The sequence below is a fragment of the Scardinius erythrophthalmus genome (genome assembly GCF_964197995.2).
Source record: "Scardinius erythrophthalmus genome assembly, chromosome: 1".
Lineage (NCBI taxonomy): Eukaryota > Metazoa > Chordata > Actinopteri > Cypriniformes > Leuciscidae > Scardinius > Scardinius erythrophthalmus.
The window spans coordinates 70,463,684-70,490,179 of NC_138221.1; the positions used below are offsets into that span (position 1 = coordinate 70,463,684).

Here is a 26,496-nt window from a genome sequence, read left to right on the forward strand (position 1 = left end):
GCACTGTCCAAATTACCCTGATCTGGCCTGTGTCATTATCCCTCAACCTTACTGATCTCTCTGACAACCCTCATTTCCCATCATGGGTGTGTCCTTCTTTCATCAGTGCTTTGACTGTGTCTCTCGCTGCCATCTTTTGTGACTGAGGAGAACATCAGAGTCGAGAAAGTGGATCATGGGAATAGAATTGCGAGTAGGGAACTGCAGAAAGCACGGCTTTAATCTCTCCCGATGCCGATGTGCGTTCAGCATCTGTGGGATGGCGTTGGAGTCGGGAGAGGGGGTGGAGAAGCCTACAGCACTGTGCTCGATACACCACGTTATTACAGCCAAAAACAGCACACAATACAGCAGGGGAACGATTGCAAATGAGTCAGAGGCTTTAATGTATATGAGTGTGTGGGGGTGTCTGAGAGAGACATTTTCTACAGCATGATAGTGGCGTCTGTACGTTTGCCATGAGATATTTCATTTAATTTGATCGCAGAATGCAATCTCTTGTAAGGTGTATCTTTTTTTGTGAAAGATTGTTTGTGAGGAATAACCCAAATAAGGGTAGCACTGTGATCCAAGCTCTCTTTCGCTCTCAAATAGAAATAACTTCTCTCAGCGCTGCAACATTGCTCCCGGACATTTCTTGATTTGCTTTCTATGGTCAGGAGTTGAAATCGAGTTGTGTGCGCTGCTTCTTGTGATAAAGAAGGACACTTTAAAAAGAGTGCTTATTATGGGAATAATTTAGAGTGAAATGAATGTAATGTTTTTGGACACTTAATTTCATGTTATCTGCATATGAATACAAATATATTATAGGTTAAATTGATATTAAATGCAAATAGTTGTATCATTTTTTTTTATGAACTGTTCAACTTGGCATATAAAGCAATGCCGTGTTGCCCCTACAGCCCATTTTCTCGCATTAAAGAGGACATGAGGACACTAAAGTAGATCTACTCTTCTAACAAAATACAAACTGTCTTTTTTTATGAACCGTTGAATTTAAGAGTGCTTTTTTTGAACCACTTAAGTAGGACTTAAAGTCCCCCTGTGGTGATAATCCAGTTTTTAATGTTGTTTATGTGTCTATGTGGTGTTTTTAATGTACTTTAAGACAAACCATGTGTAAATTCATAAGTCGACACCATTGCTGAGTATTTTCTCCATAAAACTGCAGTGAACCAAAGACAGTCTCAAAAACACGCTTTGAAATCGCTGGTGTTTCTGACGTCACAAACTACCTTGTAACCAATCAGATCAACGTGTGATCGTCAACATGTGGATCTCTGAGCTGAGTGAGTGAGTGGAGGCGGGGCTCATTTGCATATTCATAGAACCGTGCATACTAAAAGAGGCGAAGGTGTCGAGTTACATTCAAGATATTTTAAGGCATGAAGAATTTTATTTCAAGGAAAAAACATTTAAATATGTCATTTCGGTGATCAAAGATGAGTTTTAATGGATAAAATGATGGACTAAAGAGGTACATCAGAAGTATTGAAGATTACTTGCAATATTGAATAACACACATCAAAATAAGTCTACTTTAAAACATGACAAAAAAGACTATTAAAAGTATGATTCAAAATGCACTTGAACAGAAAACTTTCAATTGGACATTACAAAGTACAATTTACTTAATTTACTTAAATCCACATGTACCAGATGTGGGCCGGATCTGGGCCGACACTACGTTTCTGTCTGGGATGCCAGTATAATGAAGACCACATGGGCTGAGGCTGGTATTTAGGACAGGATAGTCTCAGGCTCTCCAGGAAGTCAACCAATCGATGTTTACAGAGAGTTGTCTCTGCACATTAAAATAGATAAGAGAAGATATTATAACATTGAAAAACATGTTGAACGGAGAACTTGAACCAGATCATTTGCATATAAATTAGAAGATACTGTTGCTGATATTCCTAAAATGAGAAACAGGAGCTGTTTGTGAGTGTTGCATTGGCTGCTCAGAAACTGGGTCACTGGCATTGATGGTCCTCCTTTTTCTTTGCAGGTGGACGAGTAAAAACTTGGAAGAGGAGATGGTTTATTCTGACCGACAACTGCTTGTACTATTTTGAGTACACAACAGTAAGTAGATTGGTTTTTTTAGCATAATTTCAGGACTTGAGCTACAGCATGAGGGTTTATTCTTGTCCAAGACGCATTTTGATGGGTTTCTCCTGACTTCAGGACAAGGAACCACGTGGAATTATCCCTCTGGAGAACCTCAGCATCAGAGAGGTGGAGGAACCCAGGAAACCTGTGAGTGCCCAAGCAAACGTGAACGTTAGAGCCGTACGGGATCGTGAAAACCTCATGCCTAATAGTATGTTGTGTCTCCTCGTGTAGAACTGCTTTGAGCTGTACAATCCCAACCATAAAGGGCAGGTGATCAAGGCGTGTAAGACGGAGGCCGATGGGAGGGTGGTGGAGGGAAACCACGTCGTCTACAGGATATCAGCTCCCACACCAGAGGAGAAGGAGGAATGGATCAAATCCATTAAGTAGGATTTCCCATTGAATAGTCTTGTTCAGTGATTTAATAACATGTGCTGAAGAAACGTAGCATACAGTGATACAACTAACTTTAGCTGGACAATAACTTTATTCTAGAGCTGCTGTAAAGCCAAAACAATCTCTGTTACTGTAATTTCCTATTATCAAGGTAAAGCTGCTTTGGAACAATCTATATTGTTAAAAGGCCTATATGAATGAATGTGACTTGACTTGACTTTAACTCTATAACAAAACCTAATGAGCTGCCACATTGTCAACAACAAGAACAAGCATAGGTAAAGTAACAGGCCAAGCTCATTAGAAAAACGAGTCTCTGCTAAATATTATGTTGATTCTTGCACGTTTCGCTACACTTTCAAAGTGAAACGTCCAGTGAGTGGTGCTAAAAGGTTAACGCTCTTGAGAATAATGTGCCACCTACAGCAGTGGTTCTCAACCCTCAACAGTTCACATTTTGTATGTCTTCAAGTCATCAGCTCATTAGTAGAGACTCCAAGACCTGAAATAGGTGTGTCAGACAAAGGACCAGGGTTTTAAATTAAAAAAACAAATATTTGGTCACCATTATGGTGATCCGTGTTTGCTTTAGTTGGTCAGTTTGACTCACTTTTATGTGAGTTTGTGGTCTTTGTAACAGTGTTTACCAAAACACATAATTTGTTTCAAAGGAAGCCAGAAAGAAAGATGATCAGGTGATATATTTTCCAGCATCATAAAATGACCAAACGACCAGTCACATCACTTTTTCCTGACCAAAAGTGGATATTTGTTATTAACAGGTTACATTCGCCAATGATACTTTATTGCAACAGATCAAACATTCTGAATCTTGTTTTTTATATATGTATTACATACATTTACTTAAACACTCTGTCGAGTGGGACCATATTTACTCTGAGCAGAGTTCATTTAACTCTGGGGATTTTGCTGTGTAGTATTGTTCAAGGATGATGAATCCTTATTAATCCATAAACTTTCCCATATAATGGTCATTTGTATGAAATGTATAAGTACGGGTTTGGAGTTTTGCAAAAATGTCGGTAGAAGTACATTTTCTCATTGAGCACATGTTGGTAACAACTAATGGTGTAAAAATGCACTCGTTTTCTTGATGTATCGATGAAAACATCCTGCCGATTCATATGCATCAATCTTCAAATTTGTGTATGTTAGCCAATAACCAATTTACAATTGGCCTCTATTGGCCTTTACTGCTTTTACTCTCATTGAAACATTTTCCAAAAACTTTTTTGAGATTATTTTTAGTATAATTAAACATATTTCCCATCAAATTTTCATGAACAAAATGTGTGCAAATACACAATTTCATCACCAAATTTTATTTTTGCTATTATTCTTAATGGTGATTTTAATTCAGCCAAGTTTATTTAAAAACAAATTAGAAGTAGATTCTCATTGCTGCAATACAATGTTTTGTTGTTGTATTACTGTATTTTACTGTAATGAAAATGGGATTATTTAATTATTTATTTATTTATTGTTGCATTACAGTAATGAGAATGGGGGGATTACTTAATTTTCATGAAAATAATCTCACAATGCAAAGAATCCCAATGTTCCCAGCCATGTTACTGACATGTTTTGGGAATTTCACCTAAATAGCTTTTGGGACAGATCTTGTTAACTGTGGTTTGGTCCAGATTGGGACAGCAGTGCCCACATGAAAAAAATACTATAGTATATTATAAGAATAAATTTTACTATAATATACCACAATCATGTGGGTATGGTTCAAAAACACTGCAGTATTTACTAGAGTAATTTTACCATAATATACTATGGTATTTTTTTCACGTGGGTGGATTTTAACAGCACTATTCATGAGGGTGTTTAGTCTCATCCTCGACCCTGTGTTTTCATGGGCGATCTTCAGTGGAGATTAGTCAGAGCTTAAACCCCCCACCCCACACACACACACACACAAACCATCAACTCCGGGGACCAGCAGACCTGTTGCGGCCCTCGTGTCTCCGCTAATCCAGGCGCCTCGTCTCTCAGAAACGTGCTGGAGGATGAGAGGCTTTATCACAAGCACTTTTTGCATAGTCGGCACAGTTTTGACCCACTATCCTTATCTGCTTATCTGTAATCATGCTTTATACGCTCGGGATATTGGACCATTCAGTCACGCTTTGGAAACAAAAACAAGTTCTTCTCAGAGGTTTTAACTCATTCAGTAGGAATAAGTTGAGGCGGATGGTTTTGTCTGTGCAGAATTTATAACTCTCTGTTCATTCTAACATATTCTTAAGATGATAGAATCAGTGTAGAAATTGTGAAGGCTATGTTCAAAATGCATTACTATTAGGGGTGTAACGAGACCCTCATGTCACGATTCGATACATATCACGATACTGAACTCACGATACGATATTATTGCGATACTCCAAGACATATGATAAAAAGTTAACAAAAAATAAACTGTTGATTAAAATGCTACATTTGGTATTACATTGTGTGTGTAAATGAAAAGCACAGGACAATAGAGACACCAGAATAACAATATTCATGATTCTGAAGCTGAAAACAGAATTATTTTAGATGAATATGCTTGTGCTCTTTCACTGACTAGATATATTTTAAATAATGTAGGCCACTTTTTACTGGTAACGTTTAACATTATCAGGAGCCACAAATACTGCATTATTATACATTTTATTCAACATTATATATAGTAGTTTAATGTTTTACTGACACTAAAACAGTAATTTTTATTTATGTACAGTATCCACGATACATATTGTTATACATATTTTTTATATTGCGATATATTGACACGCTATATCGTTACACCCTTAATTACTACCCTATTACTAAAGTCTGTGCAGTGTATCCTGTATTATAAATCATATTGCATGTGAGAGGCATCCTGTTGGTGTTTTTGAAAAATGTAATTAGTTGCATTTTTAATTTTATGGTCGACAGTCCAACCAAAAACTTTGAAGAAATACTAAGAGTAGCAGGGTAGAATTTAGTCCAACATAGCCAGTAGTGTGCAGAATAAACACATTTCCCAACAGCGTTTGCAATAATAAAGATACGAAGAGCATAGCTTTTTCACTTATCATATCGCAATGCATTATGGGATTACCCAGACAGCAACATGGAACGTTGAATGTTGAACACGTTGAATCCACACGGCCCAAATGTGGGCCGGATCTCATGTTGCTGTCTGGGTACCTAATCCATGAATTATACCCTCATATTTTGAGCAGTGTAACAATTTAAATTTGCCTTCGTCTCTGGAGCTCACTTGTGAGGCCTTGAAATGCTGTCTACATAGGCAGCTCACTATAGAAGTAGTCACCTCACAATAAAAGAAGCACTTTCTGCAGTGGTGGATGAGTTTCACACTATGCGCCGCGCTAACAAGATTTCTAGCGTGAAAACTGTGGCAACAGCAGCAGAGCATTCGTGTCTCTTCATATCAGTCTAAATCAGTTCATATCAGTATAAAACCAGCCTTTAATCTTAGCAGGTCTGGCCTTAGCAGTCACCTTGCACTGGACAATCCCGAAACGCCACTCAAACGCAGAGAATCCCTGAGAGGCGGAGTTAAACAGGGGTGGGGTGTGTCCTCAGAAACCATGGAAACCAAACTAGGTCACTGAACAATCTATTTCCTTTGATGCCGTTAAGACAGGAGTGTGTGTGCAAACATATAGGCTATATGCTTTATTTCCATATCAAAGATGCTGAAGTCTCTCACATCTCCTTTTAATTGGTTCTTTCAGAGCGAGCATCAGCCGGGACCCTTTCTACGACATGCTGGCCACCAGGAAGAGACGCATCGCCAACAAGAAGTGAAATCTCCATCCGAACCTCTTCCTCAAAGCCTGTTCACAGCAACACACACTGCCTACCGGGACAGACTTTGTGCAAATGTGTGTTTGATGACAGGTTAAAGGGGCCCAGCGGCTGAAGAATTCAATGTTTATAGTTCCTTTCTCGAGTCCCAGACAGCAACATACTGTCGGCCCAGATCCGGCCCACATCTGGGCCGCGTTGAGTACACATGTACCGGATGTGCCCCGGATCTGGGCTGTGTTTAATACACATGTACCAGATGTGGCCCGGATCTGGGCCGTGTTGAATACACATGTACCGGATGTGGCCCGGATCTGGGCCGCGTTGAATACACATGTACCGGATGTGGCCCGGATCTGGGCCGCGTTGAATACACATGTACCGGATGTGGCCCGGATCTGGGCTGTGTTTAATACACATGTACCAGATGTGGCCCGGATCTGGGCTGTGTTGGATACACATGTACCAGATGTGGCCCGGATCTGGGCCGTGTTGAGTACACATGTACCGGATGTGCCCCGGATCTGGGCTGTGTTTAATACACATGTACCAGATGTGGCCCGGATCTGGGCTGTGTTGGATACACATGTACCAGATGTGGCCCGGATCTGGGCCGTGTTGGATACACATGTACCAGATGTGGCCCGGATCTGGGCCGTGTTGAATACACATGTACCAGATGTGGCCCGGATCTGGGCTGTGTTGGATACACATGTACCAGATGTGGCCCGGATCTGGGCCGTGTTGGATACACATGTACCAGATGTGGCCCGGATCTGGGCCGTGTTGAATACACATGTACCAGATGTGGCCCGGGTCTGGGCCGTGTTGGATACACATGTACCAGATGTGGCCCGGATCTGGGCTGTGTTGAGTACACATGTACCAGATGTGGCCCGGATCTGGGCCGTGTTGAGTACACATGTACCGGATGTGCCCCGGATCTGGGACGTGTTGAATACAGAGGTACCAGATGTGGTCCGGATCTGGGCCGTGTTGAATACACATGTACCGGATGTGGCCCGGATCTAGGCCGTGTTGAATATACATGTACCGGATGTGGCCCGGATCTGGGCTGTGTTGAATACACGTACCGGATGTGGACCAGATCTGGGCCGACACTATGTTGCTGTCTGGGGTTTCTATTCATATAAAAACACAGCTGTCCTGACATGTTTGTATTTGCATGGATGTTGGTATGTACACCTGGGCGATATGAACTCGTTTATGAACTCTCACTACACAAAAGCCATTTATTTCGGAAGAGACAAGAACCTATTTGGACGGCCGGTGTGATCGACAGTAACCCTTCATGGCCATTACCTCCTTATATGGTGCTAGAAGACTTTGTGTGTGCATGTGATCCAGTGCTAATGCTAGGTGGCGCTCTGGAGTCAGCTGGACTGATTTCATGTTGTTAGAGTGAGAAACAGCAAATATATAACATATATATATATATAGAGAGAGAGAGAGAGAGAGAGATTTAAGCTGAATTCGGATACTACTCTTACTATACACAGCAACATAGTGTCGGACCACATCCGGCCCACGTCCGGTACAGATGTGGGCCGGATCTGGGCCGACACTATATTACTGTCTGGGTATCTTTCAATACTATAAAGAATAGTAACCCAGAGAGCAACATAGTGTCGGCCCACATCCGGCCCACATCTGGGCCGACACTATGTTGCTGTGTGGGAAGAGTAGTGTACTCTGAATTCAGCATCAGTTTCTGTTGTCATCAGAAGGTACCAGTCCATTAACCCTTTCCGTTCCGCTCTTAGATCTACTGTCACATATGATGTTTTGATGTAATACGAATGAATTTGCTTGCTTTTGTGTTCTCTTTACAAGTATAGTTAAATATCTCCTTTTATATTTATTTTCTTTGTGAAATGATTTTATTCTACTCATGATTGGTAAACTATAGATCTAAGTTATGTGTAAATACTGTAAACATTTGTCCTCTTTTTTTTGTGTAAGTACAATCTGTAGCATATATAAATCTACTGGCTCTTTATTGTTAGGGCTCTTCGCTCAGCAGCCTTAAACTAATGTACTTCTGTCAGGGAAAGAAAAATCACCTTGTAATTCTGGAAAAATGAAGTTGTTTTTTTTAAGAAGAAGAAAAAATCCAGTAGCAATTTATATGTGGTTGTAAAATAAAAACCCTTTCCAAGGGTGGAAAAATATCTCTAATGGCCTTTGGGGCTCCAGATAAATTTTTATATGTCTGTATAAGCTATTGGTCAAACTGTACATGAACTATGAATACATAAAACATTCATGAAGATAAAGCTTTCAAGAGTTATTTGTTTTCCTCACACATCACACAGGGAAATTAAGAATACAATGATGTCAACTCAAAATGGCCGCCCTCAACCTCTGAATCAGCCAATAGTGAGCCTGCAATGGTGAGGTCACAGCAGCATGACTATTTAATGCATCTATAAAATCATTAAAATTATTAACATTTAGTGTTGATGCTACAGAATCCTTTTTTCTCGATATATGTCTCCTCATTTATAGTTAGAGCAATGATGCAAACATAAGTTATATGTCCATAAACATAACAACTGCTCCACAAACTCCAGGGAAGCCCGAAATCCTCATAAAAGTGGCTTGATTTTGCTGCATGGTTTGAAGAACAGTTGGAAAGTCAATGAACTGCCACACAGTAGTGGTTAAAAGAGTTGACCAGCCTATAGGAAAATTGACATCTTCAACCTTTATCCAAATATTCAAATTGAAATTAAATCAATGTCTTAATGAGAGATCTTTCTTTAAAGGTACAGGAAGCCATTTCTGAGAAATTGTTGAAACTGGATCTGACGAGCACCAAAACACACTTGAAGCCAATCAGCAGTAAGGGGTGTGGCCACTAATGAAGAGGGAGGGGCCTGTGCTGCATAGCATGTTCGTCAATTTGGGGGCGGGGCTATCAAGATAGGGGTGTGATACTTCTGGGTAGGGTGTTTGAAACAAAACAATATATTACCAAATAGCAATCAACCCATCTACAGATTAAGAACTCTGTAGTTCATCATTTTATCCCTTAAAACTCATCTTTGATCACCAATATGACAAATTTAAACGTTTTTTCCTTGAAAATAATTCTTCATGTCTTAAAATAGCTTGAATGTAAGTCGACACCCTTGCCTCATTTAGTATACGCGGTTCTATGAATATGCAAATGAGCCCCGCCTGCACTCACTCACTCAGCTCAGAGATCCACTCGTTGATGATCACACGTTGATCTGATTGGTTACAAGGTAGTTTGTGACGTCAGAAACACCAGCGAAAGCGTGTTTTTGAGACTGTCTTTGGTTCACTGCAGTTTTAAGGAGGAAATACTCAGCAATGGTGTTGACTTATGAATTTACACATGGTTTGTCTTAAAGCAAATTAAAAACACCACATAGACACATAAACAACATTAAAAGCTGGATTTTCATCGCAGGGTGGACTTTAATAAAACATTATGTTAAGAGATATGGGAACTAAACACATTACATAAAGAAAACAGTTATTATGAATTCATATGAAAATGGTGGCCTAAATGTTTTGGATTTTGAAACATTAAATAAAACATTTAAAATTAATAGGCTAAAATCCTAATTCCATTTGGAACTTTTTCCCCTCCCATATTCTTTCAAACCTTGGTAATACATATATTCTTCTTAGTTGTAATTATAATATTGATAAAATACTAGCAAAACTATATTCCATCGCGAGGCCTTTTTATCAGATCCTTGATTTTCAAACAACTTTTCACCACATAAGTATTATATACAGAACAATAAAAGATATAATATTTAAATGCAACATTGATCCACCAATATACCATCATTAAAGCAGTTATTTAATTTAAGTGGTTTTCTTTTAGTTTTTTGCACATTATAATATTCCTGTAACACACTTTGCAAGTTTTTGGTGCAATATCGCCTGAAATCATAATGGTGATTAGACATCTGAAAATAATTTACATTCAACAAATGGTCCTCACCTACTATAGTAAGTTCTTATAATATTTGTTTCTTAACTCACAAATCAGATCCATAAGAGCGTTATTTCTAACAAACACTGATATTTACTCGTATTGGAATCATTCAACAGACAATATTGTGCACAGAAAGGTTTGGCTTATACCTCATCAGTATTCAATTACAGAGTCAAAGAGGTGTCATTCAAAATTATACCCAGAGAAACATTACTTTTAATCAAATTAAAGGTGATTTCGATTTTTGTTGCTCTTTGTGGCTCGTTTATTCAGGCACTGCTCATTCATAAAACCATTCTGGCAAATTGTTTGTGATTTTATGAACATTTATTATTCGGTCTATGGAGAATTAAGAACAGTCAGGTTTGTATAATACATTTAACTCATTTAATGTCAAAATTCCATGTTCACAAATGAACCCAGTTTTATATAATTCAAGAAAGAAATGGAGCTTTATATTGACTCAATCCAAACGTCTATGAAGCAAAAATGTAGAAAATGTGTAAATGTATATATCTTTACGCAAAACTACATTGTGTCCAACTGTGTTACATTTATGAAGTGTTTTCTTGTATCGTCTAATATTTGTAAAATACTCTTTATTTGTAAATAAAAAAGATGGATTGAATGATAACTCATAAAGCAAACTCTGTCACCACCTACTGTCACAAACTATCATTGTATGATTGATAGTCTATAATACTGACAAATGCATATATATATATATATATATATATATATATATATATATATATATACACAGTATAATTATGATATGCAGCTCATGACATTGTGTGGGGACTGAAAAACGAATAAACAAGGTTTATGCAAGTACAGATTTTAACACACGTTAATAATATCTCATCACAAATATTTAAAAACGGACAGTTCATCATGTCAGATGTGCAATGATACATATTCGTGAAATTCATGGTACATTTGTTCACCTATATTTGTTGTGTGTTCAATAGATACCAAGACGATTTCTGCACTTATTTACGAATAATTGTGTTACAACAACCTTTATAAGAAATACAGTTTGATATGAATAGATATTATATTGCATTACATACATACATAGTATATGTACACACATTACACAAATATCGGACTTTTCTTCAAAGCAGATTGATGTAATAGAAGGCTAGAGATCCATAATGGCTACAATTCATATTTGTATGATTATAAAGCACCATAAATATTTACATGAACGGACAGCCGGTTGTACATTAAAGTTTGATGATTATAATAACCAGTGTGTGAATCACTCCAGAGAATAATACCGGTAACACTTTACAATAAGGTTCATTAGTTAATGTATTAACTAACATGAACTAATTGTTACAGTATTTATTAATCTTTGTTAATGTTAGTTAATAAAAATATAACTGTTTGTTCATGTTAGTTCACAGTGCATTAACTAATATTTAATACAAATACAACCTTTGATTTTATTAATGTATTACTAAATGTTGAAATTAATATTAACTAAGATTAATAACCGTTGAAGAAGTATTCTTAGTTCATGTTAACTAGTGAACTAGTTACTAGTGTTCCCGTAATCCTATAGCGCCCCCTGCTGGAGCGAAGCCATACTGTCCATCCTCAACAGTGTGTGAAATTAAAATAAGTGTGTCCTAAAGCATCATCAAAGTTTAACCTGATCAAAAAAAATCTGTTACATTTAAATCTGCATTAACAATGTGGACTTTTATAAAGATCGGTTTGGCCATTCACTTTTAAATGCATCATTATGCATTACAGTTTTTCTCCATTGGTTTGGCTCATTTCTTGAAACAGAAATTACATTCTCAAAACTCTAAGATCATTTGGCAAAACAGTCTTACAGTTCAGCACAACACTATAGCTCACTTGCAAAAGCTCATATCTCTCCCAAAACTGTTCACTCATGCTTCAAAACTAAATTTCTTTCCCATATAAAGAGTCAGTGCCACGAAAATGGCAAAGATCCTTCTCAATTGCTTTGGCTCATTTCTTGAAACAGACTGGACGTTCTCAACACTCTTGGTGCTTTTGCCAAAATAACGTGGATGGTTCGACACAACACCATGGTTTACCTGCAAAAGCTCATACCTCTCCCTAAACAGTTCACTCATGTGTCAAAACTAAATCTCCTTCTCATTTAAACAGTCAGTGCCCCCAAAATGCTTCGTCCCTTTGGCATTGTGTAAGCACTGCAAGTCAAAATGTTTAGATGTTTAGTCACTATGGCAGAGGACCATTGAAATATCCCTCGTGTCCACCTTTCAGTCTTAGCCCAGTCCTTCATTGACAGTGGTTACTGTACTGTTTTTTGTCTAGCTAACAGAATACAATTGTGTATAAAACTGAAAACAAAAGAAATAGGATTTTAGGGTAAGAGTAGCCTCCAAGGTTTGACATTGCACTCATACTGCCAAGGAAATTATAACCATAATCATTCATTATCATCATAACCATCCACACGCTGCTGTCTGTCTGGCCACAGATTCTCGTCCACACCACAGCGTATATTCTCCCTTGCAATGCAACGAGGGAAGAAATGGTGTGCATGTCGCAACCATCCCCTACACCACATGTGTCAAACTCAGTTCCTGGATGGCCACAGCCCTGCAGAGTTTAGCTTCAACCCTAATTAAACACACCTGATCAGCTAATCAAGTCCTTCAGGCTTATTTGAAAACTGCAGGTGTGTGTGTGTTGAAGCAGGGTTGGAACTAAACTCTGTAGGGCTGTGGCCCTCCGGGAACTGAGTTTGACACCTGTGCCCTACACTGATCTCCTGTAATATCCTCACACGCAGCGTCCATTGCATGGAGCAGGGACCTCTGATCTTGAGCCCGATGCTCATACACTCTCCACCTCCAAGCGGAGAAATACTCCTCAATAGGATTGAGGAAAGGAGAGTAAGGTGGTAGGAACACCATGACCATCCTTGAATGAGTAGTGAACCGGGCCCTGATGAGCAGGACACGGTGGAAATTCACATAGTAGTTCCAGGCAGGTCTTGACCGCATTACAGTTCCATATCACTTCGCGTAGTTAACGGTAATAACGCAAAATAGGATACAATTCATAACAAGAAAAAAAACATGCAGCCCCATGCGCTTGATCTGCAATTTTCAATGTCTAGCTTCACAATCAATAGAAACATGCAGTTTAATTTAAAAAAATAAAGTATATAGTCCTGTCTATATTATAATCAATAGAAAATTAAACTGAATATAGGCTAAATAAATGGATAGTCCTGCAGTACGGATTTTTATTGCAGATAATAATAAATAAATAATTATTTATAGGCCCACTTGTTAGAAGGGCTTTGTGTTTCATTTATTTGGCTATAGTCTACTGTCATCTGTCAATAAAAAAAAAAAAAAAAAGAATGAACGAATTAATTAAACTGAATTAAATTAATAAATAAATAATAAAACTGATGCACATGCTTTTCTGTCTCATTATTGCAACATCTCTCTCTAATAACTGCATTAATAACTGCATAAAGCCGGGGACACACTTTAAGGCCGGTTATGAATGCAATTTGATACTTATGACTGATAATGCCCAAACGCGCGTTCAGTCTGTGTTCAAACTCGGTGTTTAAAATCTGCTGCAGTCGATGAAAACAGTCAGAGAATGTGTCAGCTAGTCGTGTGTCCCCAGCATTAGTCTGCTATCAGTGGCTCAAACCTCCGTTACTAACTCTAAAATGACGTTTTGGAATTAGCAACGGAGGCATTGGATTAGATGTGTAAGAATTTAGTCCTACATACAAGAGCGTTTTAATGACAAAAACTTTACAAACGTCTTGAAATACATAATCTGAACAATGTTTCGAGGTGTGGTAACTGTAGTATAAGCGGAATAATTGACTTCAGGCCGTTGAATTATTAGAAAAATAATAATTATTTGTGCATTATTTTTCTAATAATTCAACGGCCTGTCGTCAATTATTCCTTACATGGTATATGATATATATATATATATATATATATATATATATATATATAATATATATAATATAATATATAATATATATATGGTATAAATAATATAATATATATTATATAATATATAATATATATACGGTATTCATGGTATTATGTTCTTGACTAATTTTGACAATTGAACAGACTATTGTGCATGTGATGACTTATACAATGAAATGACGCTGACACGTTTTGGATCGAACAACCATTAGACTGAGAATCAACAATCAGTTTAGATCAACAAGATCTATTCTCTTGGAAATTGTGCTAAATGTAGGCTACCTGTACTTAATCATTTGCAAAGATGTACTGAGACATTGAGACATGTACTTAGACATTTGCAATTTGATGAAATGAATGAGAAATTCAATTCTGTTGTGAACAATTGCCAAGTGGTTTGGAGGTTTGTCCATGTTGTTTTGAAAATGTCATTTCTGTTTCAAGAAATGGGCCAAATCAATGGAGAAAAACTGTAATATGAGGATAGTATCTACGTTTCTATCCGATACAGTAGGAAATTAAATGAAATTAAACGTGGAGGATTTTATCTTTGAAAGGATGATTGACGGGTCAGTTTACTGTGACAGAGAGCAACCGTTAAAGACGCAGTTGTATGACGTCCCAAAGCTTGCCAAACTCTTCTGCTACACACTCAAAAGTATCTACTTTTTATTCTCAAAAAGAGTAAGCACTTTTAGGGCGTAGTATACAGTAAGTAGGCGAGACGCGGCGTCAGTCCGTTTGCTACGCATCAGTCCCTGTACGTTATCTAGGTTTCGCTAAATGGATGTTGACACTGCTTCGGACCGCATTAGTGCTGAGCTCAGCAGGGCGAGGAGGACACCTGCACCTGCTGGTAGTCGGGACACTTGAGCAGCGCGGGGTAGCTGGCATTCATCTGGAGCGAGGCGTCGCTGGACAGGTCTGACGGGCTGCGGCCCCGGGCCCAGGGCTCCGGGTGGAGGAACTGACCCGAGTAATCCGAGCCGTTGCTCAGCCGGGGCCGGTAGAAGCTCGGGTGCGGCTGGTAGATCTCCTCCGCCGTGTAGCGCTTCATGAACAGGTACACCGACATCACGCCTGCACTCTGAACACACACACACACACACAGAGAAGTCAAGTCACACTCATTTATACAGCGCTTTTAACAATGATTGTTTCAAAGCAGCTTTACAGTGATAATAGGAAATTACAGTAACAGAGACTGTTTAGGCTTTACAGCAGCTCTAGAATAAAGTTATTGTCCAGCTAAAGTTAGTTTTGATTGATTCACTTCCGTTGCAAAGATCATTAATTATTAACTTAGGGGCCGCTTATATGACACTGTTTTAACTGAAAACTTGTAATGTGTTTAACGCACAACAAGTGTTTGGGGCTCGAGAACGCAAACCCTGAAACAATGTGCAAGTTTTGAAACATTTTGAAAAAAAATTTCCTCAAGGAAACAGCAGAATGCATCGAGACAAAATGTTTTAGATAATGACTAATGATTTATGTTATTATTAATATTCAACAATATTATTGATCTCCTGCATTGACACCATTATATGAGACGTGAACTGAGCTGGACGATGACACTGAAAACATGAAACAAAAACATACATGAACATGAACATGAACATGAACATGAACATGAACATGAACATGAACATGAACATGAACATGAACATGAACATGAACATGAACTACAGGAAACAATACTTGACAAAGGCACATGACAAACATGAGGGCTTAAATACACAGACTAATGACTAGACAAGGGACACCTGTGAACAATGAACCAATGACAACATGACACATCAGACAAGGGAACACATGGCAGGATCACATGACTAACAGGGAATCACATGACAGACATGGAAACATGACATGAACAAACCCAAAACGTGACAATTATTTTCCTGTTATCTCTGTAAAGCTGCTTTGAAACACTATTGTATTGTAAAAAGCGCTATAGAAATAAAGGGGACTCGACTTGACTTGTGTGAAAAAGTATAATTATATTTGGAAAAGTTGTTGGCCCTGGACTTTTTTGGCACAAAGCGGCACAATTTTTAACACCACTTACTAACATAAAAATATAAATGCTATTCATACAGAAATATTAATGCTTTTTTTATTGAAAATGCTTATCTGGCATACTTCTTTACGTTATAATTTGTCTTTCCTTTTTTGAAAAATGTACACGTTACACATCTCTTTTCCATACAGGGACAGTTTAATATCACTAAAGTCATATGCGTATCACATGATACACGTGCACAAGGTAGCCATTTTCACAGATTCACGTTTTTGAAGTTTATGCGGAGATGACGTTTTTCAAAATTTTCAATGGTTGCACATTGGACCCTGTTTCAAGGTTTGCGTTCTCGAGCCTCAAACACTGTTTTCCTGCAAATGAACGGCCAGAACACATTAAAAGTTTTCAGTTTTCTGTTGGAACGGGGTCGTGTTAGCGGCCGCTAAGTTAATAACTAATGATCTTTGCAACGGAAGTGAATCGATCAAAACTAACTTTATCTGGACAATAACTTTATTCTAGAGCTGCTGTAAAGCCACACCAATCTCTGTTACTGTAATTTCCTATTATCACTGTAAAGCTGCTTTGAAATAATCTATATTGGTAAAAGCGCTGTATAAATGAAGGTGACTTGACTTGACTTTAAGTTCAATACCTACCATATCAGTCCATATATCATACACAATTCTCTGGTATGGTCTAGATTAAGAAGACTTGCAGAATGTGGACTGTTTTTATGGTGCCTTTCCACTGGTTATAGTATATGTGACCCTGGACCACAAAACCAGTCACGAGTCGCACGGGTATATTTGTGGCAATAGCCAACTATACAATGTATGGGTCAAAATTATTGATTTTTCTTTTATGCCAAAAATCATGAGGATATTAAGTAAAGATCATGTTCCATGAAGATATTTGGTAAATTTCCAACCGTAAATATATAAAACATGTATTTTTGTGAGTGAATGCAGCACAATCGCCAACATAAATGAACAACTTTAATGGCGATTTTCTCAATGTTTCAATTTTTTTGCACCCTCAGATTCCAGATTTTCATAATAGTTGTATCTCTGCCAAATATTGTCCTGTGATAACAAACCACACATCAATGGAAAGCTTATTTATTCAGCTTTCAGATGATGTATAAATCTCAATTAAAAACAAATGTACCCATGTGACTGGTTTTGTGGTCCAGGGTCACATATGACCTTTCAGGAGATTGACATCTCCTGTCATTTTATGGAATTGAGCTCCAATTGTGGGAAAGACTGTCAAAATTCTTATGTTTTATGAAAGATTCTGGATTGAGTAATGATGCAGTCATTTGACCATGAATGCAGACACGTTGGTCTGCTTTATCTGTTTTCTGAAAACACCTGCAATTACTGATAAAAAGTAACTTAACAAAAGTCAAGGGTCAAGAGTCCAACTAAAGCAAACACTGATCATCATAATGGTGACCTCGAACTAAACATTTTCAATCAAACATCAACATCTAAACCTCTGTTAATTCTCAATAAGAGCTTCTGTAGACGTCTGACAGAAATAAAGTCAGTCTGGTTAGTAATAAGTGAAGCTGGTAATGCTGTTTGTGGAGTTGTTTCATCAGATCTTCATAGATTTAATGTCTTTTATCTTCAGTTCATCGAAGGCTGTGTCTGAGTAAAGTTGTAGTTTGTGTTCGTATTTCTCTTTCTTTCAGTGCTTGTTCACAGCCGGTGTTTGAATGATTGAAAGAATGTTTCAGGAACATCATACTAACCTTTAAATAACTTTATATTAACATTCAGGAAACTGGACATTTTTATGTTAGAAGTCAATTTCATTGTTCATCAAAATTAAGTTGAAAGAGCGTTTGAGGAACATCACACCTCCTAAAACACGTTCCTCTAACGTCAAGAAAACTGGACATTATTTACGTTCCCAGAACCAACACTGAATATTTGGAGAACGTTCTCATAACAAAACTCTGTTAGTTGAGATTACATGTTTAAAGTAAGCCTGAGTTCAGATGACACAAGCTCATAACACACACAGACGTGTGACGAGTAGCCTGACGATGGCAGTGTTCTCACCTCGGTGAGCAGGAACGAGATGGCGGCGAACGCAAACGACCAGCCGTACTTATAGCTGAAGTACGCCTCGTTACTCTTGGTCCTGCTGAACATCTCGTCATTAATGCTGGAGATGTAGAGAACCAGACCCACCACCAGAGACAGACCTGTGTGACAGACAGACGTGTCCCAGTGACTGAGAACAACATTACTGATCTGCATTGACACCATTATTTGAGAACTGAACTGAGCTGGTTTTCTCCAGAGCCGCTATATATATAAATTAACTAAATTAATAACTTTTTCACAACAGAAATTAACCATCACTGAACTTACTTAAAGGGTAACTCTCGCCAAAATGCAACCTAGGGTCTTTTTGTTAACCTACCCGAGGCAAACTTTCATTTAAAAGCATAATTAGAATGGAAACGCCACTTTTAAGTTTGACCGTATTTTCATTTTCGGTCAAATTGGCTTGTGAATGGGAGTGAATGGGGCACGACTATGATAGTATCAAAAATCACTATTTTTAAAACACTAAGACGGCTCGACACAACATGAAACTTTGCTGGAAGTGTCACCAGGGGCTCTACACATGAACTCCAGCATTGAGAACATTGCTTGTGTACACAAAGAGTTTACTGAAAAGAAAGATTTTGAACAACTCACTGAAGCTGTGTCCGCCACCATTTTGTCAGTCAAAACTAGTCGATCTCCGAATGCAACGTAACATGAGGAGAATAAAGATGGGAAGCTCCTAAAGCTTAGTTCCATATAAATTCACAAATAATTTGTTGTTTTGTCGTTAGTGAAAATCAATATTGACCTTGTATTTGAAAAAGGATCCTCATATAAGAAACAATGCTAAAATTCAGAGTTAGTTCATTCGCATTCGGAGATCGACTATTTTTGACTGACAAAATGCCGGCGGACACTATGGAAGCCTGTTTCCGCCACAGAGTGAAAAATAAAAAAGGTAATTGCGACTTTTTAATCTCACAATTGCGAGTTTACATCTCACAATTCTGACTTTATAATACGCAATTGGGAGTTATAAAGTCAGAATTGCATGATATAAATTCGCAATTGCGTGTTATAAAGTCAGAATTGTGAGATATAAACTATTCTGAGGTAAAAAAAAAAAAGTTCAATTCTTTTTTTTCCTTAGAATTGAACTTTGTATCTCATAATTGTGAGTTTATATCTCATGTATATTATGTGTTATAAAGTCAGAATTGAGTGATATAAAGTCGCAATTGCTGAATTCTGACTTTATAAGACGCAATTGCGACTTTATTTCACGCAATTCTGACTTTATATCTCGCAATTCAGACTTCTTTTCAGTAAACTCTGTGTACACAAACACTGTTCTCAATGCTGGAGTTCATGTGTAGAGCCCCTGGTGACACTTCCAGCAAAGTTTCATGTTGTGTCGAGCCTTCTTAGTGTTTTAAAAATAGCCATTTTTGATGCTATCATAGTCGTGCCCCATTCACTCCCATTCAAATGGCAATTTGACCGAAAATGAAAATACGGTCAAACTAAAAAGTGGCGTTTCCATTCTAATTATGCTTTTAAACGAAAGTTCGACTCGGGTAGATTCACAAAAAGACCCTAGGTTGCATTTTGGTGAGAGTTGCGCTTTAAACGAACAGTATGTAATTTTTTCGCCGCTAGGGGTCGCTAACCTCTTACAATAACAAAGGCGTAGTTTGATGACGCAACATTTGCTAAGAATTATGGATCTTGTCGTCAACGTCAAGCCGACCGATCTAATAATGTTTATGGATGACTGAATACATCAATGCTTTTATCATGACTGTGATATGAAGCAGGTCAGGATTACTAAGAGACAGCTATCAGCTCCAAACGCGACGAGAGATCCCGCGGATATAAAAGGAATATGGACATTTCATTCTACCAAACTACACGCAGAATTACTACTCACAGGCCAGTTTATTAGACAAATGAAACTTGTGAGGTAACGCAGCGCTGTTTCACCTGGTCTAACATTACACTAGCACACTAAACTGCATTTGAATGTGTTGAAATGTATGTGTTAGTTTGTCTGTATGAGACTAGCAGTAAGCTAGATCAACATTAGAATAACATACAGATCATATTCTAACATTTTATCATTGTTGAACTATATAACATTGATTAGTTTTATGTAAATGTGCTCACCTGTTTAATAAAGTACATGTAGGAGCGGTCGAAGTCTCGGACGTGGAGCTCTCGTTTATATACTGTCTATGGGAGCTCTCGGCATCTCGAAAACACCACGCTGATATTGATTCTCGTTTTAGTTCTCCTTTTTTATCCAAAGTCTGCTTGCCATGGTCCATAATGTTTGAACGAAACAACACCAGCGTGCAAATAGACATTACGAACTACACAGTTGTCCACGTCTGTCGCCTTGGTTACTATCAGACGACTGGTTCATAGCTCTGGTTGCCATGGCAGCACGAGCGGAAACCAGGGACAACGCGGATATGACGCCATTGACGGCGACAAAACGGAAATAAAGAAACGGGACGTGTCTTCGAATTAAATTACAAATTTCTCCTGGTTTGAAAGTTGTTGGGAACAGTCGGGATAATGCAAGTACACAACTAAAAAAATATATAACATAGATATAGTGATTTTTGCTATTTTTAAAGCAAAAAAATTACATATTGTGCCTTTAAGCTGGACTGTGACGCTATTTTCTTCTGGAAACAATCGTTGTTGCATTATTTTCCTGTTATCTCTGTAAAGCTTTGAAACAATCTGTATTGTAAAAAGCGCTATATAAGTAAAGGTGACTCGACTTGACGAGGAAGTGTACCTGACAGGATGAAGAAGATCCCAGAGACGAACGCCAGTATGGTGCGGTGGGGCCGAATGTGCCCGATGTTGTTGAGCACAAAGCCGATGAACATGAAGAACAAACTGACCAGGGGGAACGGCGTGGCCGAACGGATCATCTCTGAAAGGACACAGCATCACAGGAAAAAGAGATCATTCGATAGTGAGTTAAAGACCTGTTCACACCAATAACGACAACTAGAACCATAACATTTAAGAATCGTTGTAGAGTTTTTTAACTAAAAACATAATATAACATGACCTAACATTAACAAAGATTAATAAATATTGTAACAAATATATTGCTCATGGTTAGTTCATGTTAGTTAATACATTAACTAATGAACCTTATTGTAAAGTGTTACCGTTATCATTATATTCAGTCTGCATTGGTCTTGTTTTTGCGTGCAGCCCCAAAAATGCAGTAAAACAGCGGTTATATTTAATTTAAATGCTTTTAGCACAATAGCTTAGCAGGATGCTAACTAGCGGCGTGAAGTGTGATGTCAGCTGATTTGTGAGAGAAGCGCTATTCCTGCTAATGTGACAGCCGTCCGCTCACCGAAGGGTCTCACCGTCCATCAGCGGGATAATTACCTCCACACCGAAACACACTCTCAAACACACTGTCAAAACTGACAGCTAATAACCAGCCATCCTGCGCTGAGCATCATGGGACTGGATTTGAATATACTCAACTGGCTGGATGGAAGTTTGAGAAAACATATTTACCATGGAGAAAATTACTTTTCGTGTGAACTTTCAGAAAATAAATTTGTGGATTACGGGTTAAAATGGATTGGATATAAATCCCCTATTGAACCAAATACATTTTGGTTGTGAGAATGTAATCTGTGGTGGCTGTGACTTCCTCTTCCTCGGCAAATATCTTCTCACTGGATTATTACAATTAATGTTGTTTGGAAATGTAAACTGATATTTCCTACTGACACACTACAGAGAAAGATATACATAACTGGCTTAAACCCTTTTTTGGGGGTGAAAATAGTAACGTATGCATAGTACTGTATATATGCTTTAAACATTTTAAGAAATACTTAATACTAATGCAATTAATGTCCAATAAATATTTGTTTAAAGCACTTTTGTTAATGATTTTACGTGACCCAATTTAATATTTATGGTTAATAAATTGTTAACTCTTTACATATGAGCCTCTTAAACAATAATAATTGTGTTAATTACAGTGACAATGAATGAAGAACTCACTATTTGTCTATAAACTATTAATGTAGAGAATGCAATATACTAAACTACGAATTAACTACAAGCTAATAGTTTGTTAATGATTTGTGAGTAGTTTATTACTCTATACTTAGAAAAGTTGTTCACAAATGGAAGTGTTATCAAATTTTAATAGTCATTCATTCAGAAAAATTTGCTGTAAAACCTAACAGTTACTAAATAAAATTGAGTTCACTTAATTTAAATATTACCAAAAGTTATGTGGACACAATGACAGAACTCAAACTGAATGAGTTATAGAACATTTCTATAGATCCCAGCATGATAATTGGATAATAACTGACTAATTAAGTGACTAATTAAGTGATGATTGAGCATTAGTGATGAACACCTGCTGTTAACAAGCAGAATCACTGAAGGAAAGAGAAACACAAGAAGTACTACTGACTTCAGACACAGCCTTAGATGAACTCAACTGGAGATAATTCATGTCAAGTCTGGGACCAAACCCAGTTGAGAACGACGGCTGTAGACATTCGTAAAGCTGGTTTTTGCTTGTCGTGAAGGTGTGTGTGTGTGTGTGTGTGTGTGTGTGTGTGTGTGTGTGTGTGTGTGTGTGTGTGTGTGTGTGTGTGTGTGTGTGTGTGTGACTTACTCAGAACGCTGACAGTCGACTCACTGGTCAGCTGAACATTCATGGGCATCACATACTCGATGGTGAAGCAGCGGCCCCTCTCCTCACCTGACACACACACACACACACACACACACACACACACACACACACACACACACACACACACACACACACACACACACACACACACACACACACACACACACACACAGAGAGAGAGAGAGAGTTATTGCTCCAGGACAAGGTGAGCTTTGGCTTTTCATTTCATAGTACACACCAGGGCTCTTCAGACAGGGGCTCTGAACACAATACAATAATGGCCATTAATCTCGTGGTTTCAGACTTTTTCTATTTTTAAGATTTTTATTTTTTTTTATAATATAACACTCTTTTATATTAGTAATGTTTTCATTTTTGCTGTATTTTGTCTATATTGCTACCACACAGTATGCATATCTAATACACATTTAATATTATTTTTCTGGTATTGTTTTGTAATATACTAGTATATTTTGGAGCATGCATTTATAATCATTTTCTTTTTTTTCCCCTTTTCCCTCTTTTTTTGTAACTGACTCAGAGTAAGGAATGCTTTTGTTATATTTTAGCTGGATTTCTTGGTTAATATGTTGAAACAAATACTGTATTGTCCTTCTTTTTGTAGCTGTCTGATTGAAAATACAATAAAAAGGGTTAAAGTAGTAGATCTACGGACAGATCATTTTTAGCAACATTTGTAGCCTAAACTTTGGAGGTAGATCTTTATTTAATTCTTTTGAGGAAAAAAATTACTACAAAAAAACGTTTTCATCTCTTCTCCCTGAAGAATAGACTTTAAATAGATAATTAGGCAGGTGGTGTTTATAGCTTAGGGGGCGGAGCTTCAGATTCAAAAGAGCATTTGATTGGACAGAAGATGTGACGAGAGGCTGAAGTCCGCAGTGATGTCATCAAAATCCCTGATCCATTTTGGCGGAAGTGAGAGACTGTAAGTTTTGAATGCTTACTGTATATCTCCTAAATGTGAATTTTGTCATTGTTTTGGAGCACAGCAGCTTATTCATAACCTTAAGGCTAACATATTCATACTAAAAGCTAAAAAAACTTACATTTTGATTTCAGGGGGCCTTTAAAGTCCATAATATCTTTTCATATGTTCCACAGAAGAAGGGCTCTCCTGTTAATGGCCGTCATCCATGCTTTCTCTTCCCTTTGGGAGACTGTAGTGTTACTGTAGCGCAGTAAGTCACTGACACTTTCATCATGTGGTGAGACCTACAGGATCATGATTTCACTGTCTGTCTGATATCACACTGTAACACCCGACGCAATGCAACCCTCTCACTTCGAAGCACGGAAATAACGTGAGACTTCTGAAAGTTTGGGGTGTTGAAATCACACGGCGGATCGTGATCCCGCAGAGCTCAAACGACGGCTCACATCTGTTCACAGTCACGCTCAATTTCACCGGATATAAACAGCGTGGGTTTGGATCTAATCGCTTGCCCACATCTTCACACACACACACACACACACTGCATTCCTTCCCTGAGACTAATGTGTGTGTTTGTGGCACACAGTTGTTTGTCCATTCAGAGGAGTGTGAGCTCATTGATAACAAACATACAGCCTCATGTGGATAAACCTCAATACAGCAGGACACATCCATGTGATGATCCCAGACAACAACTGCCAAAGGCGGACACACGGATAGAGTGCAATCTTTGTAATCAGTCCAGAATGCCTGGCCAGGGAAAAATAATGGCAGAAAACCATAAAAAAAAAAACCTTTGAATGTGTGAAGTCCACTGGAATGAACTCAAATTACCGGCTATTTATGGAAGACAACTTTATAACACTGACTCTAACATCAAAAACGGGGATTTAAAGGGGTCCTATAATGCCTTCACAAGATATAAAATAAGTCTCTGATGTCCCCAGAGTGTGTGTGTGAAGTTTAAGCTCAAAATACCCCACAGATATTTTATATAGCATGTTAAAATAGTCACTTTTTGAGGGTGAGCAAAAACGCAGAGTTTTTGTGCGTGTCCCTTTAAATGCAAATGAGCTGCTGCTCCCGGTGCAGAAGGCGGAGCTTCAACAGCTTGTGTGTGTGTGTGTTAATTCATTCATGTTAACTAATGTAGTTAAATAACATTAACTAAAGAAACTTATTGTTCCCATGAACTGAGGAATGTGACTGACCTGCCAGGAAACACACTCTCCAGAGGCCGGAGTGTATGGACAGGTGTGTGTCAGTGCTCTGGTTGAGAGGCATGATGACACCCTCCTCCAGATAGAGCCAGTAGTCAGTGCTGACAGCGATGCCCAGCAGACCCAGACTGCAGACGGCAAACACACTGCTGAGCAGAGCCAGAGCCTTCCTCCCGCACGCGCTCATGCCACCAGGGGGCGCTCACACACTCACACACCACCTGAGGGAAACACACACACGCAGATCTCCAGGAAATCTGACATAATGAAGCGCCTCATGGAAACAAGTGTTTTCGGAAGCACACGGAATAAAATGACACAAAAATACACTCTCACACTGCAATTTTCACATCTGTACGTGTGTCACATGAGCAGCTGCAGCTGTCACTGTCTAACAGTTTATGCTAGGGGTGTGAGAATATATCGTGTCACAATATATCGCAATATAAAAATGCAACAATATGTTTATCATGGGTAGTGAGAAGAATATGTATTGTGGATAGATCACCCAATTCAAGTTTTCAGAGTTTTAGTGTCAGTATTACATTAAACTGCTACATATAATGTTGAATATAATGTATAATAATGCAATATTTGAGGGTCCTGATAATGCCAAATGTTTTAAATAAATCTAGTCAGTGAAAGAGTTCAAGCATATTCATCTAAAATAATTCTGTATTTTCATCGTCAGAATCATGAATATTGTTATTCTGGTGTCTCTATTGTCCTGTGCTTTGGGTTTCCAGCACCAAGTCCAAGCCTGTTCATTTACACACACAATGTAATATCAAATTTAGCATTTTAATCAAGTTTATTTTATGTTAACCTTTTACCAAATGTCTTGGAGTATCGCAATAATATGGTATCGTGAGTTCAGTATCGTGATATGTATTAAATCGTGACATGAGGGAATCGTTACACCTCAAAACTGTTCTGAACCATCAAGTTTCATTTTGCTTTGTGCGTACAGTTTTTTGAACAGTTTTGACTTATTTTTGGCTAGGCGCATGGCATTAAAGGTGATATCTCAATCAATCATGCCAATATCTGTCACACACACAAAGCTCTCATATAAAATGCAGTACCTGTCACTGGATCAGAACGCCAGAGCGTCCATTTCTGCCGGGATGATGGACCTGTTTAAAGACCCGACACATTCATGAGCTCCAAAAACACAACATTTAATG

At 38.1% G+C, this 26,496-nt stretch overlaps 2 protein-coding genes across 4 annotated transcripts in view; one reads left to right on the forward strand and one right to left on the reverse strand.

Annotated features, from left to right (window-relative positions):
- cyth3b (cytohesin 3b) overlaps nt 1-7,384 on the forward strand; it is a 51,006-nt gene extending 43,622 nt beyond the window's left edge. For both annotated transcript variants that reach the window (XM_081366057.1, XM_081366058.1), the window contains 4 exons: nt 2,012-2,088; nt 2,191-2,262; nt 2,350-2,504; nt 6,273-7,384. In XM_081366057.1, the coding sequence (XP_081222183.1) occupies nt 2,012-2,088; nt 2,191-2,262; nt 2,350-2,504; nt 6,273-6,345 (377 nt within the window). In that variant the 3' untranslated portion in view covers nt 6,346-7,384. The remainder of the gene's footprint in view (nt 1-2,011; nt 2,089-2,190; nt 2,263-2,349; nt 2,505-6,272) is intronic.
- A 7,770-nt stretch (nt 7,385-15,154) lies between these two features.
- Nucleotides 15,155-25,496, reverse strand: cacng5b (calcium channel, voltage-dependent, gamma subunit 5b; the record flags this gene model as incomplete). Of its 2 annotated transcripts, none has more annotated exons than XM_081384153.1 (5): nt 15,155-15,418; nt 18,427-18,572; nt 21,233-21,373; nt 23,114-23,200; nt 25,301-25,496. In XM_081384153.1, the coding sequence occupies 5 exons, from the start codon at nt 25,494-25,496 to the stop codon at nt 15,155-15,157; spliced, it is 834 nt and encodes a 277-aa protein (XP_081240279.1). The 2 variants fall into 2 exon arrangements, with proteins under 2 accessions (XP_081240279.1, XP_081240278.1); XM_081384152.1 differs by having other exon boundaries at nt 25,292-25,496.
- Nucleotides 25,497-26,496: the final 1,000 nt, after the last annotated feature.